This window comes from Salmo salar, chromosome ssa06 (assembly GCF_905237065.1).
Source record: "Salmo salar chromosome ssa06, Ssal_v3.1, whole genome shotgun sequence".
Lineage (NCBI taxonomy): Eukaryota > Metazoa > Chordata > Actinopteri > Salmoniformes > Salmonidae > Salmo > Salmo salar.
The window spans coordinates 56,144,835-56,165,127 of NC_059447.1; the positions used below are offsets into that span (position 1 = coordinate 56,144,835).

General features: G+C 42.2%; 1 protein-coding gene across 7 annotated transcripts in view; it reads right to left on the minus strand.

Annotated features, from left to right (window-relative positions):
* The window catches only part of arid1b (AT-rich interactive domain 1B), a 111,794-nt gene that overhangs the window by 63,667 nt on the left and 27,834 nt on the right, over positions 1-20,293 (minus strand). For 4 of the 7 annotated variants that reach the window (XM_045720745.1, XM_045720742.1, XM_014204857.2 and 1 more), the window contains exon 3: positions 17,482-17,646. The exons of 2 other annotated variants lie outside the window; for them this stretch is intronic. In XM_045720745.1, coding sequence (XP_045576701.1) covers positions 17,482-17,646 — 165 coding nt within the window. The remainder of the gene's footprint in view (positions 1-17,481; positions 17,647-20,293) is intronic. One more of the 7 variants, XM_045720741.1, reaches the window with a different exon arrangement.

Consider the following 20,293-nt stretch of genomic DNA (forward strand, 5'->3'; position numbering starts at 1 on the left):
ACTCAGGAACAGTCACTGTCTTTTTGGTAAGCAACTCCAGTGTAGATTTGGCCTTGTGTTTTAGGTTGTTGTCCTGCCGAAAGGTGAATTCATCTCCCAGTGTCTGGTGGAAAGTAGACAACCAGGTTTTCCTCTAGGCTTTTGCCTGTGCTTAGCACCATTCAGATTATTTTCTTATCCTGAAAAACTCCCCAGTCCTTAACAATTACAATGCATACTCATAACATGATGCAGCAGCCACTATGCTTGAAAAAATGGAGTGGTACTCTGTTGTATTGGATTTGCCCCAAACAAAACTTTGTATTCAGGACAAAATTAATTGCTTTGCCACTTTTTTTGCATTATGCAAACAGGATGCATGTTTCTGAAATATCTTTACTGTGTACAGGCTTCCATCTTTTCACTGTCAATTAGGTTAGTATTGTGGAGTAACTACAATGTTGTTGATCCATCCTCAGTTCTATCACAGGCATTAAACTCTGTTTTAAAGTCACCATTGGCCTCATGATGAAATCCCTGAGCGGTTTCCTTCCTCTCTGGCAACGGAGTTAGGAAGGACGCCTGTATCTTTGTAGTGACTGGGTGTATTGATACACCATCCAAAGTGTGATTAATAACTTCACCATGTTCAAAGGGATAGTCAATGTTTCCTTTTTTTTTTTACCCATCAACCAATAGGTGCCCTTGTTTGCGAGGCTTTGGAAAATCTCCCTGGTCTTTGTGGTTGAATCTGCGTTTGAAATTCACTGCTCAACTGAGGGACCTTACAGATACTGTAATTGTATGCGTGGGGTACAGATGAGGTAGTCATTACATTTTTTTTTGGTTTAAAACACTATTATTGTACACAGAGTCCATGCAACTTATGTGACTTGTTCAGCAAATGTTTGCTCCTGAACAGTATTTAGGCTTGCCATAACAAAGGGGTTGAATACTTATTGACGCAAGAGATTTCAGCTTTTCATTTTGTATTATTTTGAGGAGGAAAAAAAATCAATAAACATTCCACTTTGAAATTATGGGGTATTGTGTGTAGGTCAGTGATACATCTTAAATGCAACCCATTTTAAATTCAGGTTGTAACACAACAAAATGTGGGAAAAGTTAAGGGGTGGGAATACTTTCTGTAGGCACTGTATTGCCATTTGATATTGTGATTTTATTTGGGAAACATATTGCTCACCCATATGTCTGCTGTAGAGGGACAGGAAAGAGCCATGAGAAAACCAGTTAGGATCAACCATGGAAATATATCGTCAAAAATATCAAATTTTTACATTTTAGTCATTTAGCAGACACTCCTATCCAGCGACTTACTGTAGTGAGTGCATACATTCTTACTTGTTTCATACTGGGCCCCTGTGGAAATCGAACCTACAACCGTGGCATTGTAAGCGCCATGCTCTACCAACTAAGCCACACAGGATCACGATATGGAAGTAGAAACCCTCCCCCCATTAATAGTAAACACTGGATTCAAATGGTAAATGCTGTGTTAAAATGTTAAGTACTGTAGTCTCAGCCAGGAAGGTGACTACAACCCACCAAAACAAACTGCCTTTAATCCCAAAGAGCTCAAACATGGAACAGAGAAGGGATGATTTGTACTTATTTGTTTATGTAAATCATACAGATTAATATGAGCTGGCCTGCCGCACAGTGACTTAGCGGATATTAAATCTGTTGCGGTTCATTTACTTTGTAGGATTTCCTCAAACGAGAGACCACCATTTCCTGAGGTAAGCAAATACTCAGGAGGAGGGAAAAAGTATTGAAAAGTATGACTGAGGGCTTTCTATGCTTAGCATACATCTGAAAATGTGCTTGTGTATACAAACTACACCTACCCAATAACCCACAGCCAGTTCGAGAATCCGAGTCTGTTTGAAATGGGGTGAGGAGAAAAGATGCAGTACAGACTAGTGCCGTGAGGCTGTTAGCCTGGTGAAATGTTTACAGACAGACGAGGGATGGCTGGCGCGGTTTACTCAAGTGGAGTGCCGTGATAGCTGGGTCACGGCCAGGTCAGTGTTTACACTGATGATATCAGTGCTCTGGCGTGCTCGCTCACACGCCGATCGTATGGAACAGCTGCTCTGGCATGATGAAGAACACGATCCTCAACAGGCAGGAAGGACCAGAGGAGCGGGCAGTGTATTGTGTCTGTGTGTGAGTGAGTGTGTCTGGGACGGGCGCGCCCGGGAAACACATCATAGTGAAAGTATGCAGCCAGCAAGAGGCCAACTCTACCCCCACTGTCTACTGGAGTTCTGCATATATGGGGATGAATATGGGTTTCAGCTGTAGATGCATGATAAGCTGGATTTGGGGTTTACACACGTAATATAATTTTTTTTTATGAAATTCAGCCGTGTCAGTTGTTTCCATTATTTAAATGTTTCCCGATCATTTGAGATGTTCGTACTGTGTAAATGTATAGAAGTATTCTACAACCTCCTAGCTTTACCAGGCAGACTGGCAGAGAGCGATATTACTCATAGCTTACACATGAAAGATGATTCCTTTGCTTTTGAAAGGCTTGGCTGCAACAGTAATGAAATATGTTCAGAGGGAATTTGTTTGAAGTACGGCGAGGGATGCATGATGTAAGGGAATTAAACAGAATTCATCCTGTGGCAACAGCATCACAGACTATGGGCACATCCCAAATGGCACCCTATTCCCGACGCAGTGCGCTACTTATGACCAGGGCCCTTAAGGCTCTGGCCAAACGTAGTCTACTATGTAGGGAATAGGGTGCCAGTTGGGATGCAAGCTCATCAAAGCGGCAATGCCGAGCCATGGCCAATCATGGCAGTAAATCTGGCTGACGGGCACTTTATGCGTTTGAGGTAAAGGGGACATACATTGGAAATGTATGAGCAATAAGAAGTGTAAAATACACATGCTATTATTCCCCAAAACAGCTGTCCTCTGGGTGCTCAAGAATACGTCATAAGCACGCTCCCTGTTCGTCATTTAATAGTGATCATTTCGTATGTATTTAGTAGTTATTAGGATCTTCAAATTAGCTACTGCAGAGGCAGCGGCTACTCTTCCTGGGGTTCAAACAGGAGAAACAACAAATAAAATACATAGCAGGACATTTACGTTACAATTTAGCCATTCAGCAGAGCGACCCACAGCTACTGCATTCATCTTAAGATAGCCAGGCGAGACAACCACATATCACATATTACTACATAATACAATGCAAAATACATAAACGTTTCTGTGTGTCTTCACAGTCCCCGTCGTCGTCGTGCCGTATTGTGTTCGTTTATCTGATTTTATTGCTAGCTTGAGTTACCTGGGGTGGCAAAGAGATCTATTTAGTCATGGCTTTATTTAATAATGTGTGTTTCCCAGCCTCTGTTCTGGACCTGGGGACTGTGAAGAGACCTCTGGTTTCATGTCTTGTGTGATACCGATGAGTGCCCGAACTGTGTGCCAAAAAGCTTGAACAGACAGTTCGGTACCTTCAACAGCTCACACTAAAGATCAATAGTGACGCAGTCAATCTCTCCTTAACTTTGAGCCAGGAGAGATTGACATGCATATTACTGACATTCGCTCTCCGTGTACGTCGAAGTGTAATACGTGCTGCTCTGTCCTAGACCAACTGCAATTTTCCCATGTCCTTCTTTGCAGAATCTGACCACACAACTGGGCAGTAGTCCAGGTACGACAAAATTAGGGTCCGTAGGACTGGTCGCCTTAAGCAACGCCTTATCATGGACAGACCTCTTCCCATTTTAGCAGACATCGAGTCTATTTGTTTTGACCATGACAGCTTGCTATCTACGATTACACCCAGCAGCTTAGTCTCAACTTCCTCAATCGTCACATTACTGAACAATATATCTAGATGAGGTTTAGGGTTGAGCGAGTGATTTGTCCCAAAAACAATGCTTCTCGTTTTTGCAATATTTAGCACCAGTCTATTGCAAGTGACCCATCCTAAAACTGACTGGAGCTCTATGTTAAGGGCGTCAGTTTCTTATTTTACTGTCATAGCTGACGTGTATACCGTTGAGCCGTCAGTGTACATAGACACATGTTTTACTCAAGGTCAGTGGAAGGTCATTAGTAAAAACAGAAAACAATAATGGCCCAAGCCGGTACACCACACTTTTTTAGATTTAGCCTAGTCTTAATCATTTTGACTAAAATATCGTTAAGTCTTAGTTACATTTTTGTCACTTGAATATGATTTAGTCTAGTTATTGTCAAAATGACGAAACCAAAATGTGACATTTCAGTCAACTAAATGCCCTTTAATTTGTCACATTTTTGTCATCACATGTGTATTGCCTCATTAACCTATAGTAAACAAATCAAAAACTTTATTTGTCACATGCGCCGAATACAACAAGTGTAGACTTTACGGTGAAATGCTTACTTACAAGCCCTTACCAACAGCGCCGTTTAAAAAGAGTTAAGAAAATATTTACCAAGTAGACAAAAATAAAAAGTAATAATTATAAGTACACAATAAGAATAACGAGGCTATATACAGGGGGCACCGGTACCGAGTCAGTGTGTGGGGGTACAGGTTAGTTGAGGTAATTTGTACAAGTAGGTGGGGGTGAAGTGACTATGCATAGATGATAAACAGTGAGTAAGAGCAATGTAAATTGTCTGGCGGCGATTTTATTAATTGTTCAGCAGTCTTATGGCTTGGGGGTAGAAGCTGTTGAGGAGTCTTTTAGTCCTAGACTTAGCGCTCCGGTACTGCTTGCCTTGCGGTAGCAGAGAAAACAGTCTACGACTAGAGTAACTGGAGTCTGACAATTTTATGGGCTTTCCTCTGACACCGCCTATTGTATAGGTCCTTGATGGCAGGAATCTTGGCCCCAGTGATGTACTGGTCCGTACGCACTACCCTCTGTAGCGCCTTACGGTCGGATGCCGAGCAGTTGCCACACCAGGCGGTGAAGCAACCGGTCAGGATGCTCTCGATGGTGCAGCTGTAGAACCTTTTGAGGATCTGATGACCCATGCCAAATCTTTTCAGTCTCCTGAAGGGGAAGAGGTGTGGTGGTAATTAGACGGCTACGAATAATATAGATGACAACTCTTGGTAGATAGTGTGGTCTACAGGCATTCTAGCTCAGGCGAGTAATACCTCGAGACTTCTTTAATATTAGACATTGCGCACCAGCTGTTATTGACAAATAGACACACACCTCCACCCCTCGTCTACCAGAGGTAGCGTCTGTTCTGCCGATGCGTGGAAAATCCCGCTAGCTCTAGATTGTCCGTATCGTCTTTCAGCCATGTCTCGGTGAAACATACGATGTTACAGTTTTTGATGTCCCATTGGTAGGATAATCTTAAAATCGTAGGTCATCAATTTTATTTTCCAATGATTGCACGTTAGCAAGAAGAACGGATGGCAGTGGGAGTTTACTCGCACGCCTACGGATTCTCAGAAGGCTGCCCGATCTGCAGCCCCTTTTCGTGTGTCTTTTCTTCACGCAAACCAGTGAAAGCAGGATATCCTTCTCGTCGGACTCGTTAAAGGAAAAAGTTTATTTGAGTCCATGTCAAGTAGTCGCTGTTCTGATATCCTGATATAGTTATTTTCATCATAAGAGCAGCAACATTATCTACACAATAAGTTAAAAAAAAAAAAAAAGTTACACAAAACACAAAAAAACGAACAAAATAGCACAATTGGTTGGGAGAATGTAAAAACGCCAGCCATGTTCTTCGGCACCATCTTCTTTCAATAGAGACGTAATTCCTTAATCAACATAGAGAGACACACGTTTGTTCTGCATAGCATATTTAAATCTGAATGTTCACTGACTTCCATGTGCACAAATATACATAGCCTTGTCCTAGCAACATATTTTTCTGTACAACATCCTATTCTCTTCCAACAGCAGAAATATGACATATACAACAATATATTAATTATCTGGTCATGTAAATACCTAATCCAGCCTAAATACTGTAGACAGACAGACAGACAGACAGACAGCGAGTGAGCGAAAGAGAGAGGTAGCACAATCCCCAGACGGTGCAGTAAAGTATTGGCAAAGTAGTATGTGTTGCACCTCCGTCATTGCCATTGTTATCAACATTCCACAGGCACCGCAGCCACATTGGTGTCTAATGACTGAACGAGAGCTACCCACTGGGCAGACGTCAATTCAATGTCTATTCCACGTTGGTTCAACGTCATTTCATTGAAACATTTATTCAACCAGTGTGTGCCCACTGGGTAATGACTGTTTCACCCAGTGATGTAGTTGAGTCACAACCTCGAGTCCCCTGTGCTCAAGTCCGAGTCAGAGACACGAGTAACTACCTATGGCTGAAGTCCAAGTCCCAGTGCTCGAGTCCTGGTCGAAGTGCTCAAGTCTGAGTCACTGGGTCCGCATTAACTCAAAATAAAGTGATTTACCCAGTCAGATATAGTGTAGTGGCAAGAGGGATTTAGTCAATAAATTGCTTGTCATCCCTTTTCCTTTCTTTCTGTGCCACCAAACGTTTGCATATAGGATACTGGTAATGTTACCAGGGCCACGTTCCATTGCAAAACGTTTTCGAACGTCCATGAAGAGACGTCATTCCTTAATCAACATGTCAGAGAGACACACATTTGTTCTACATAGAAATAGGCTATAGGAATGTTCCAAAATCGTTACGTCCAGCTGAACACGCCCCAGGTTGTTAGTAATAGCTAGCGTGGTAAAAATATTGAACAATCTGTCGCCTAAACAAATGGTTTATGGTCCGGTCCGTAAGTAGCCTAGTTTTAGAACGGCCCGCAATATGCTTCATGAATGTAAAATGCGGCCTCTCAATGCATGATAGAAAGAAGAAAAAAACGTAGCGTCAGTATTATGGGTCATATCTTTTGAATGGTAATCAAGCTGTTTTCACAGAGGAAACGAGGGAGACTTTGCTACGTTGGCTTCAGAACCTGGCTATGAAATGCAGTGCAGGAAGTGGGAGGGTTGAACGAGACTACAAATTCAACGACCGCCTACTTTTCTATACTCAAGGGAGAGAAACATAGCGAGACGGTTGTTTTACTATTATAAACTCAATGCAGCTATTATTTCGAATTTAGTATAGCAGCGTGTGTTTCTTAACCGTGCAAAGGGCAGCTAATTAGAAGGCTGGTGGTGACTGGTTAGCTACGGATAAGAAAGAGTCGCCTGCGCAATGTGTCTAATCGGAAGGGGAACCTGTCTGCCCACACTCATCGGTTGCTCCCCCGCAGTTCACTAGCTGATGTAGGTGTGTGTGCCAGGTGTGGAGCTTCCTTCCCACTGCTGAACAGAACTGTGCATCTGGGCAGCAAATAATAACTGTGCTTATCACTGAAAAGCTCTCAATCTCTCCAAAAACTATTTTCCAGTCCACTTAGTCAGATTCAACTGAAATGAAATAATTTTGGTTTAGACTTTAAGATGTAAGACCTTTTTAATACCATTTGAAATGCAATTCAATACTAATTTTGAGGTATGTGTGCTCCACAAACCTTCTAATATTCCCATATTTACAGAAAACATAAAAAAAATAACACATTAGCTAGATCACTACCTCTAAATATACACTGAACAAAAAATATAAAAACATGTAAAGTGTTGGTCCCCCAAAAAATAAATACCAGAAATGTTCCATACACACTAAAAGCTTATTTCTCTCAAATTGTGTGCACAAATTTGTTTACTTCCCTGTTAGTGAGCATTTATGCTTTGCCAAGATAATCCATCCACCTGACAGGTGTGGCATAACAAGAAGCTGACTAAACAGCATTATCATTACACAGGTGCTGGGGACAATAAAAGGTCACTCTAAAATGTGCAGTTTTGTCACACAACGCCACAGATGTCTCCAGTTTTGAGGGAGCGTGCAATTGGCCTGCTGACTGCAGGAATGTCTGCCTCCCAACAGCCTTTTAGAGAATTTGGCAGTACATCCAACCGGCCTCACAACCGCAGACCAAGACCACCACATCCGGATTCTTCACCTGCGGGATAGTCTGAGAGTCAATGAGACCGATGCGTTCACAATGGCAAATGCTCATTTCGCACACTCCATATCTCAAATCCATATCAATATATTGGTTGTAAAATATATCTGCACAAAGCTGAGATAATCCTCTCAACTAAACAGCAAAAAAAGAAACGTCCCCTTTTCAGGACACTGTCTTTCAAAGATAATTCATAAAAATCCAAATATCTTCACAGGTCTTCATTGTAAAGGGTTTAAACACTGTTTCCCATGCTTTTCAATGAACCATAAACAATTAATGAACATGCACCTGTGGAATGGTCGTTAAGACACTAACAGCTTACAGACGGTAGGCAATTAAGGTCACAGTTGTGAAAACTTAGGACACTAAAGAGGCCTTTCTACTGACTCTGAAAAACACCAAACACCTGCTCATCTGTGTGAATATGCCTTAGGCATGCTGCAAGGATGCATGAGGACTGCAGATGTGGCCAGGGCAATAAATTGCGTTGTCCGTACCTGAGACGCCTAACACAGCGCTACAGGGAGACAGGACAGACTGCTAATCGTCCTCACAGTGGCAGACCACGTGTAACAACACCTGCACAGGATCTGTACATCCGAACATCACACCTGCAGGTCAGGTACAGCACGGCAATAACAACTGCCCGAGTTACACCAGGAATGCACAATCCCTCCATCAGTGCTCAGACTGTCCGCAATAGGCTGAGAGAGGCTGGACTGAGGGCTTGTTGGCCTGTTGTAAGGCAGGTCCTCACCAGACATCACCGGAAACAACGTCGTCTATGGGCACAAACCCACCGTCGCTGGACCAGACAGAAGTGCTCATCACTGACGAGTCACGGTTTTCTCTCACCAGTGCTGATGGTCGGATTCGCGTTTATCGTCTAAGGAAAGAGCGTTACACCTAGGCCTGTTCTCTGGAGCGGGACCGATTTGGAGGTGGGGGCGGCCCGTCATGGTCTGGGGCGCTGTGTCACAGCATCATCAGACTGAAGGCAATCTCAACACTGTGCGTTACAGGGAAGACATCCTCCTCCCTCATGTGGTACCCTTCCTGCAGGCTCATCCTGACATGACCCTCCAGCATGACAATGCCACCAGCCATACTGCTCTTTCTATGTGTGATTTCCTGCAAGACAGGAATGTCAGTGTTCTGCCATGGCCAGCGAAGAGCCCGGATCTCAATCCCATTGAAAACGTCTGGGACCTGTTGGATCGAAGGGTGAGGGCTAGGGCCGTTCCCCCCAGAAATGTCCTGGAAATTGCCGATGCCTTAATGGAAGAGTAGGGTAACATCTCACAGCAAGACCTGGCAAATCTGGTGCAGTCCATGAGGAGGAGATGCACACAGTACTTAATGCAGCTGGTGGCCACACCAGACGCTGACTGGTACTTTTGATTTTGACCCCCCTTTGTTCAGGGACACATTATTCAATTTCTGTTAGTCACATGTCTGTGGAACTTGTTCAGTTTATGTCTCAGTTGTTGAATCTTGTTATGTTCACACAAATACTTAAGTTTGCTGAAAATAAATGCAGTTGACAGTGAGAGGACGTTTCTTTTTTTGCTGAGTTTATTACCAAGGCCTAAAACGAACGTGTTTGTATACCAGCCACTGTGGCAGGTAGATAAAAATAAAAAAAAGAACATCTCCAAGCCACAGATTTTTTGTCATAATTACACAAACACAAAAAAACTGCTTAGTAATGTTTCTAAAACAAATGTATTACTCATAAGAAATAATGTGGATATAGCTCTATTTAATTAAACATTCTGTGACCTGAGTATTTTACAAAAATGTCAGACAAAAATGTTTAGCTGCCACTTTAAGGTTACCTTGGTAACCGGGCCACTCCAGTCATCACATGTGCCTGTGAGAATATCACTAGTAAAGGCCAATGATGTATCTTTTTGCTAGCAGTGGGAGCAAACTCAAACACTGAAAAACAACCTAGCTTGTGAACAAAATGTAAATAGCCAAGAAACACGAGGACAAAGTCTCTTTAGTAGACTTGAGTAAATTAGACCAACTTTTATGCCTGTGCATAAATCTTTAGGATTCAGATTTCTTTGTGCCTTACCAGATATGAAACAAAACGGCAGAAATACTTTGAAAACAGCTACAGCAGCATTTATTTTGCTATAAATCACAACTCTCACTTGTGGCCATACTTGACTATTTTTCCTAATTGCTCACATTGTAGAGCCCGGAGTGTTACCACGCGTTATCGTGGCTGGTAAATCAGACATTCTTACCCAACAATGCCAAAATCGCCCCGCATTTGGCAGGTGTTAATTTTAGACCCTGTATTTTTTATTTATAAGAAATAAATATATATTTAAGCAATAAGGCACGAGGGGGTGTGGTATATGGCCAATATACCACGGCTAAGGGCTGTTCTTATGCACAGTGCAGAGTGCCTAGACACAACCCTTAGCCGTGGTATATTGGCTATATATCACAAACCCCCTGAGGTGCCTTATTGCTTTTATAAACTGGTTACCAATGTAATCAGAGCAGTAAAAATACATGTTTTGTCATACTCATGGTATACGGTCTGATATACCACGGCTGTCAGCAAATCTGCATTCAAGGCTCGAACCCCCCAGTTTATAAATTTATTTAGGCCATGCGTATTACACAGGATAGCGGTGTTTTTCTTATAGCTAGAATCAGAATACTTTCTACAGGAGCGTAGCGGGAAAGGCAGTAAAAAGTGGCTCGCTCATTATCACTGCAGCAGGCCCCAGCGAAACAGGTACATGGGCAGGGCAGTCGCTTTCATTTGAGGAATTATGAAGATAATGCACTTTGCTGTTTGACCAAGTCATTCAATAGCTAAATGGTTAACTAGCTAGCTAACGAGTGAGCTAACTAGCCAAGCTACAAGCAATGTTTAGAATTGGCTATCTATTTTGTAGCCTACATTACTCGCTGTGCTTTAATCTGGCAACGGCTGACTTGCAGTGGCACACGTACATCACGCGCACACAGAGTCGTAGGCTACATTAGAAGCGCTGTAGCATTTTGAAAAGTAGGCTATAAATTGAGCCGTGGTGGCAACAATTAAGCAGCTGCACAACATTGCTGAAACACCGTAGTCATCTCCGGTCGCATTTTTTAAGACCATTGAAAACTGAATTTAGGACAATAAGACATTTAAGGCCTTTAATTTAGATAAATTAATTTAAGGACCCGCGTACACCCTGGTTTAGTTCTTTTTTTTTCTTGGTCTATTTAGTCAGTTATAGTGCCGTCAATCACTACTGAAAAATAGTTGTTTGACGAATATTTAAGTCACAATTTTTGTTGACAAAATTTACATTGCTCCATGATAAGGTAGTGGATGTAAATCCATAACACCAATGTTTTTCAGCTACTGTTTATGATGAATTATATCAAAAGCCGCACTGAAGTCTAACAAAACAGCTCCCACAATCGTCAGTCATTTGTGTCCGTGCCCTTCATTCATGTTGAGTGTCCTTCCCTTTATTTGGTCCGTAAGCATGAATATGAAGGCTCAGTACTTGTTGTTTGTATGTCATGCCTAAGTTGTTTAATCTTGTCAACAACAAAAAAAATGTGTTTTGTTATGAACAAGCCATCTGCCTCAATGCTTGTTTGCCTAGAATTTTATTTAACATTTTTTTTTTTACATTTTAGTCATTTAGCAGACGCTCTTATCCAGAGCGACTTACAGTAGTGAATGCATACATTTCATACAATTTCATACATTTTTTTTTTTTTTTTTCTGTGCTGGCCCCCCGTGGGAATCGAACCCACAACCCTGGCGTTGCAAACACCATGCTCTACCAACTGAGCTACAGGGAAGGCTATTTAAGGTACTCCAGAGCCTTTTACTATCATTCTGTATATTATTCATCTTTGTTCCATAGTATAGTTTCTTCTATTTGTTTAGTTACGTGACTTCTCAATTTACTGTATGTTTGCCAATCTGCTGTGTTGTCAGACTTATTTGCAATTCCCTTTGCCTCATCCCTCTCAGTCATACAATTGTTCAAGTCATCATCTACCCATGGGGATTTCTTGATGGGCACATGCCGTTCATTAAACGGAAGAAGCGATTTAATGAATGCTTTAAGTGCAGCATCAGGCTGTTTCTTTTTCATTTCTTCGACATAGGAATCATTGCAAAACCTCTTGTGTGATCGCTTATACACAATTTTAGGTCCTTGGAACTTTGGTTTTTCTAGATATGGTTACTATATTATGATCACTACATCCGATGGGTGTGGATACTGCTTTAAATGTGGTCAAGACATTCGGATAATTTAGTTCCTGTTCTGTTTGTAAATACCCTGGTAGGTTGAATTGAACCTGAACCAGATTGCAGGCAACGGTCACACAGAACAGCTTGATGATAACCAGTCAATACTTAGGTCTCACAGAAAATATACCTCTGTTGATATCACATACATTATCAAGCATTTCACAAAGATAGTAAAAATACTGACTTTTAGCATTCTGTGGTCTATAGCAACAACCTACGAGAATAGGCTCTAGGTAAAAAGGAAACAGGTAGAAAAGTATATTTATACACAGTAAAATGAGTCCTATATCGACATAACCTGAAAGGCTGCTCAGCAAGGAAGAAGCCACTGCTCCAAAATCGCCATAAAAAAAGCCAGACCACGGTTTGCAACTGCACATGGGGACAAAAATCGTACTTTTTGGAGAAATGTCCTCTGGTCTGATGAAACAAAAATAGAACTGTTTGGTCATAATGACCATCGTTATGTTTGGAGGAAAAAGGGGGAGGCTTGCAAGCCAAAGAACACCCTCCCAACCGTGAAGCACGGGGGTCTCAGCATCATGTTGTGGGGGTGCTTTGCTGCAGGAGGGACTGCTGCACTTCACAAAATAGATGCATCATGAGGTAGGAAAATGATGTGGATATATTGAAGCAACATCTCAAGACATCAGTCAGGAAGTTAAAGCTTGGTCGCAACGGGTCTTCCAAATGGACAATGACCCCAAGCGTACTTCCAAAGTTGTGGCAAAATGGCTTAAGGACAACAAAGTCAAGATATTGGAGTGGCCATCACAAAGCCCTGACCTCAATCCTAGAAAATGTGTGGGCAGAACTGAAAAAGTGTGTGCGAGCAAGGAGGCCAACAAACCTGACTCAGTTACACCAGCTCTGTCAGGAGGAATGGGACAAAATTCATCCAACTTATTGTGGGAAGCTTGTGGAAGGCTACCTGAAATGTTTGACCAAAGTTAAACAATTTAAAGGCAATACTACCAAATCCTAATTAAGTGTATGTGAACTTCTGACCCACTGGGAATGTGTTGAAAGAAAAGCTGAAATAATTATCTACTATTATTTTGACATTTCACATTCTTAAAATAAAGTGGTGATCCTAACTGACCTAAGACAGGGAATTTTTACTAGGATTAAATGTCAGGAATTGTGAAAAACTGAGTTTAAATGTATTTGGCTAAGGTGTATGTAAACTTCCGACTTCAACTGTATATGCTAAAATGGAATTATTTTTGACCTTTTTCTGGGTTGCTTGTTTATATATTAGTGTTTTTCTGATCGGCTGATCCAAGACTTACATGTCAGTGACATTTGCATTTGAGCCAATGGTACTGAGTGGGCTGCCCACAGTGGGTTTCTTCCTAGGGCACACAGTATCAGTGCAAACAGTGGAATTAAACTCTATGGGCATATGATTATTGCTGACAATACCCTCGGACCTCACAGTTAAAGGAATATAGATTAGGTTATAGACAATTCCCATGTCCTCTGTTGCTTATTATCACAGGGAGGACTGGAGCACTACCAAACCCAGGCAGTCGGTCTCTTAAGCAGAAGCCAAAAAAAATACAAAAAATAAAATAAATTGCTCTAAAAAAAAAGTTTGCCTATTTTAAAAAGGATTTGCATCTGACCAGTGTGTGCCTGCCCTGCCTGGTGAATGCTGGTAATTTACATCCCCCGGTAATTGATATTCTAGCAGGCTTGAGCGTATTTAAAAAAAAAAAAATTTAAATAGGCGCTGACACTTAATCACCAATTAATTCTAGTGAATCATTTGAGAAGAAAACACTTGTCAAGTTGCAGCGGTCTGCAAGGCTGTGCTGTTACCATAGAGACCCAGACAATGAGAGTAGAAGGGCTGCCTGAATGGGTTCAAGACTCTTCTGGTGAACTACAGGCCTACAGCGCATTTGGAAAGTATTCAGACCCCTTGACTTTGACCTTTTGTTACAGCCTTATTCTAAAATGAATTACATTTGTTTTTCCCCCCCTCATTCTTCACACAATACACCAGATCTGTGTCTCGAGACAATTCTGTCTCGGAGGTCTAAGGACAATTCCTTCGACCTCATGGCTTGGTTTCTGCTATGACATGCACTGTCAACTGTGGGACCTTATATAGACAGGTGTGTGCCTTTTCTAAATCATGTCCAATCAATAAAATTTACCACAGGTGGACTCCAAGTTGTAGAAACATCTCAAGGATGATCAATGAAACAGGATGCACCTGAGCTCAATTCCGAGTCTCATAGGAAAGGGTCTGAATACTTCAGTAAATAAGGTAGTTTTTAATTTTTTATATAGATTTGCTTAAAATCTAAACCTGTTTTCACGTTATCATTATGGGGTATTGTGTGTAGATGGATGAGGGAATTGTTTTATTTAATCCATTTGAGAATAAGGCTGTAACGTAACAAAATGTAGAAAAGGTCAAGGGGTCTGAATACTTTCCGAATGCACTGTATATCTAGTCAAATGGAGCTGAGGGAGAAAAGCTACTTTACTTTAAAGCCGACTTGAAGGCCAAAACCATCTTTCCTGCAGAGTGTAATGTAACCTCCAGTCCAGCTCCATCACAGCTGATAAAAGGCTCCTTGGCTTGTCTGAGAGTAGCATTAATATTCTCAGTGAAATACCGGGGAAGGCTTGGACCTTGGCAGCTAGCTTGATGGAGGATTTTTCCTACTCCCCTCAGTAAAGACCGTTTTTCACAGAGATAAGACACAACAGCCAGGCTGCAGTTACCAAACACACAATGTGCGGTCCAAATTACACCATATTCTCTATATAGTGCCCTACTTCTGACCAGAGCCCTACACTTTATAGGGAATAGGGTAACACATTAGGGACGCATTCACACTCACTCCTCATCAATGAAAACCCATGTCCGAGAGGGGACCCCCCCCTCTCTTTCTTTTCCTTTCTCCCGGCTTCATTGTATCAAACACACACACGTTTCCCGGGGTGTCCGCTGACTCATTGTCTCACAAAGGCAACACACACACAAAGCTAATTAAGGCTGTCGGAAGAGAGAGACTGAGTCACGGGGGAAACACACAGAGCTCAGTACAGACTGCCACTGATAAGCTCTTCATTCCTCGCACAGGGTCTGGAATCTGATTGGGATTTGTGGCTGCTGGAACACTGTGTAGGGATCCTATAAGGAGATAACTTAGAAGCGCCCCCTCGTCTTGTTTGGTGGGCCCCCGACAGAGTTCGCACACACTGTTAGCAGCCGAGCTTCATCATTACAACCCCCAGTTTCACCATAAACACTGGTCTAACAAGCACGCTGGCGGCCATCTTGGGTCTGTGGTTTTAGCAGGAGCCGTGGCAATCGAGGGCAACAGTCTCATTTCACCTGCGTATTTCCCCTATCCTCCCTGTCAAAAACAGTGGGAGTGGACAGAAATTGAAAATGTTTTTCTCTCTCAATCTGGTCTTCATCTAAGAGAAAATGAAAATGATACAGTTAGGGGTGTGGGAATAAAAAGAAGCTTAGCAATATGACGGAGCAGCTCGCTGCAGTGCGTGTACTGCTCTCCTCAGATATCACACTGGAAACCCCAGAGAATTTTACTCAAGGTCAATCTCTCATTACTCCATCCAGTCAGCACCACCATACACTCCCTCCCTCCCTCTTCTCTTGCTCGCTTTGTATTTCTTCTCAGAGACGCTCTCTTATCAAATGAGCCCCAGGTATTACATCAATATCCCTTTCAAACAGGAGACAAAACCCCATCAACTTTGGCATTCCGACAACTTTTCTTCACATCTGAGAGGTATTGCCGGTGACAAAGCCTGTACTTTTATTTCCGCCAACACCTAAAAGGGGTTCCTGAAACGTCGCCTTTCATCTTACCGTCTTCGGTACGCATTAAATCATGAACGTTCCATTGCTGTACGAATCAAACTTGTCCTTGTCATTATGAAAAGGTATAAACACAAAAACGGTAGTGTGCATGACATCGCAGCAGCCTGGTCCAAATAGCAACGTTACCTGCTCTATTTTTTTGCACCAAAAAACCCAGCATTTTAAACATTTATTTAGGATATGTCAATTTAGCAAGCCAGGCAACTAAAAGCAACTTTCTAGACAATGTCTTGGTTTGTTGCTAGCTATCTAGCCAGCTCATATAGTTACCAGAACATATCTGACAACAATTTGAGTTAAACTGTAGCCAATGTTTTATTCACCATAACAGGAAAATTAACACATTACAAGATAATTATTAACAATTATGGCGATCTGCAAACTTACTGTTGTGAATGTGAAGTATTGAAACGAGTGCATTTCCGTCTGAGGAATTTAGAGCTTGCTGTCAGGTTACCATGACAATGATTGCAACAGGGTCAAAGTCGAATGTCTTGCTCAGTTGTGGCTAAGCAATGGCTAAATAAAAAGCAAATGCAAAAGAAGAATGTGGTACAAATTTGGCTGTTTGAAAGAGGACCATACAAACATTGCCCAATACTTTTTTCAGGCAACATACCGCAAATCCTATGTGAATCAGGTAAAAGGGTTAGGGTTTTCCCTGAACGGTAACTCTCTGCTCCGTTGAATGCAAAGCACTGCGGCTGACCTGCTGCCTCCACCTCAAAAACATGAGCAGCCAAATCGCTGACTCAATATAACAACCAGAGAGGGTGGACTTCATTAAAGCCACTGGCCCTGTATGAGATACAGGGTCTGCATCTCAAATGGAACCCTATTCGATATATAGTGCACTACGGTTTCTAGTGGTGCACTATAAAGGAAATAGGATGCCATTTGGGACGCAGCTACAGAGAGGATGGAACAGGGGGACTGCAGGTGGAACAGATACCAGTCCACTCTAATCTCTGGAGAACACTACTGCGCAGAATTAATGTATTGCTCTTTTCGTTTTTTAATTTAGCTAGAATAAACAGGGGCCACCCCAGGTCCATTAGCTAACAAATGAAAACAGACCATCCTAGTGAACTTGAAACCCAAAACAATGAGACCCAACGCTCCAAAAAGGAAGGTCTCTCCACTTGTGTATTATGCATGCTTATAGAGTGAACACTACTTTGGTTACACTCTCCCACACCGGTATCAAGGACACGAACTAAGCAACAAGCACTTCCGAAAAGTCTGTCAAACCCAAGTCCTCAAAAACTGCTGCTCAACTTCTTCACGAGCAGGGCATTGTGGGGGATGTAGTCTTACCTGTTGTGGTGGTGGTGGGCGTGGCTGCATGTAGGGGGGCTGTGTGGGGGCGGTGGGCTGTTGCTGGGGAAGGCTGAAGTACGGGGACTGGCCCTGCGGCTGGCAGTACCCACCCATGCCACCCTGCTGCCCCTGATGCTGCTGTCCATACTGGGCTACCATCTGCTGAGAGACACAGTAAGGGAGACCTCAGGTCAGGTATTATAGAAATACTCCTTAAAAACACCTCACTGTCAATGTCCACAACTCTGCGAGTCGTTCTCGACCAAAGGCCTTTAGTTCACTAAGCCATCTTATCAGAGTTCAATAAAGAACACAAATGCCGATTCATATAAGAACTGAATTTGATTAACTACACTCACAATCACCTTGGTGAAGTAGGCCTATAAGCCTAAAAAAATCTGCACTAAGTCCCAAGTACGCTAACTAAGTTCTTTACCTTGACTCTGGGATTGACTAATAGCACTGTGAGAAGTGAAGAGCAGAACTCAGTTTTTTTTTTCTTCTCCAGTCTTGGGACATTACTGTTGTGTTGACGTCGATAATACACACAGCAGCTGCGTCCCAAATGGCACCGTATTCCCTATAGTGCACTACTTTTAACCATGGCCCAAAGGTAGTGCATAATAAAAAGGGAATAGGGTGTCATTTGGGACGCAACCACAGCCCCTCCCGCCTTCCTTTCATTGCACGCTGTCGTTGGGAACGTCTTATGTAAGACGTTTTGGGGAACAGCTGTTATTGGCTCACCCCTCTCTCTGCCTCATCTGGAGTCACTTACATTAGGCAGCAATGTGTCAAAGTCTTTATTATTTAACAAAAATAAGCCTAAACCATCAGCGGTGAGAATGAGAATGAGGTTTTTGATCAATGTACAGAACAGCAAGAGGGATATCTATTCTAGAGTACACCATCTAGAAAATAAGTTTGAAAAAATAACAATCATAACATTTCTGCTAGAGGCGGAATTCAGCTTGAAAGACGTTTATTTACATTTCTGTGTAGGTGATAAAATGATTCAATGCAAAAGCCGAGCACGACAACACTAGCCCTGTCAATATATGAAATATCACAGATCTAGGAAACCTGTGAGGAATGTGTGTATGTCCTAAATTGCACCCTATACCCTACTGTGCACTACTTTTGACCAGAGTCGTATGGGCCCTGGTCAAAAGTTGTGCCCTATAAATAAAGGGATAGGGCGCCATTTGGGGCACACATAAGAGCAATCAATGAAATATAGCTGGGTTATTTCCATTTCCTGACCTTAAAAGGCAATTCCTCATTCATCATCTCCAGCACCATAGCAGTGTCTATATATGTGACAACGGCATACAACAGTGGTTGAAAAGGGTCTTAAATCCTACTCTGTGACAAGTTTTTAGCCAGAGGGAGGGAATTTTCTTGCTCCCCACGTCACCGTGAATCTCCGTATTTGAAAATCATTGTTTTTAAATGTCATCGGGTATGACTTTGTTTACTACAAAATATAGAAATATGTCGCTGTCACATATGTAGACACTAGTATTGTGCTGGAGATAATGAATGAGGTTATAAAGTGATGGAATTGCCCTTTAAGCTCAACACTATGTAGATATCATTTTCTTCTGTTAAAGAAAACAGCATTTCACTAGATCAGATCGATAAAAGGCCTCAAACTCCCAGATACATAGCTCGAAAACGACTCGCAGAATTGTGGACATTGACATTGAGATGTTTTACTATTCACCAGGGCCCATGGTAAAAATAAGTACCCTATATAGGGAATAGGGTGCCATTTGGGACACGGTGCCATTTGGGACACAGTCCCAGAAACATGGTTATTCGACTGCATCGAAAGGGAGGACACCGACGAGGAGGCCCATATAAAATAAATGTATTGTAGTGCAGCAATGAGCGGTCTTACAATCCAAAAGCTGTATGCAATGCTCATCGCCCAACCAGCAGTCAGCTCCTTAAGCTCTGAGGGCGGCGAGGCTGTTTTTCCACACATGAGCTCATCACTCTGGAACCGAGACACTGATATCTGGGAGCCTAACTCAACCTCCCCTAGCTCGCTGCCGCTCTTCCATGCCTCGCTCTCCTCTCCGAGCTGGAAACCCTTTCTTTTTAACAGAGGACATCACAATCTGTTTTCCCCGCGATTGCAAAGATGGTTGTGCATTGACTGTGTGTCAGAATGCGTATTTCCCTCACTATGGCACCCGTAATGAATATGTGCCTCGAGAGTAATATTTATCTTGCATAGAACACACAAGCCGACTAGGTAAATAGATTAACTATTCTATTATGGGTTTGTCAGATTGTTCTATTCATTACTCATTTTGTTCATATGGACTGTTCTAGCATCTTCAAAGTGCGCCTCAGCAGATATTTTTTTTCTCTTCATGTTAAACCCATAAAAGCTCGGTCTAAGCCCGGGGGGGTTCTACTAAGCTATATGGAATTGTTTTAAGAAGGTCATACCAAGGATCATTTTACTATTTGATTTTGAATTTTATGCCCCCCCCCCCCAAAAAAAAAAATTGATGAAAAATGGTATTTGGCCTTACTGCTATTAGCCCAAACAAACGCATTGAATAACAGACTGAATAACAGATAGTCCCTCCAAAAAAACCTACGGAAGTTTGTCTGTCATATATCTAAGAGAAAGATCAGGAAACATTTGTTATTTTTTAACCCCTTGTTTTTGGTATTAAACCGTCTCCATATGTACTGTACTTCCATACATTTCTTCAACCGGTACCTGGGGACATTCAGACGAGTCACAGGCCTGTGGGCGTCCTAGAGCAAAACAACCGACACGTACAGT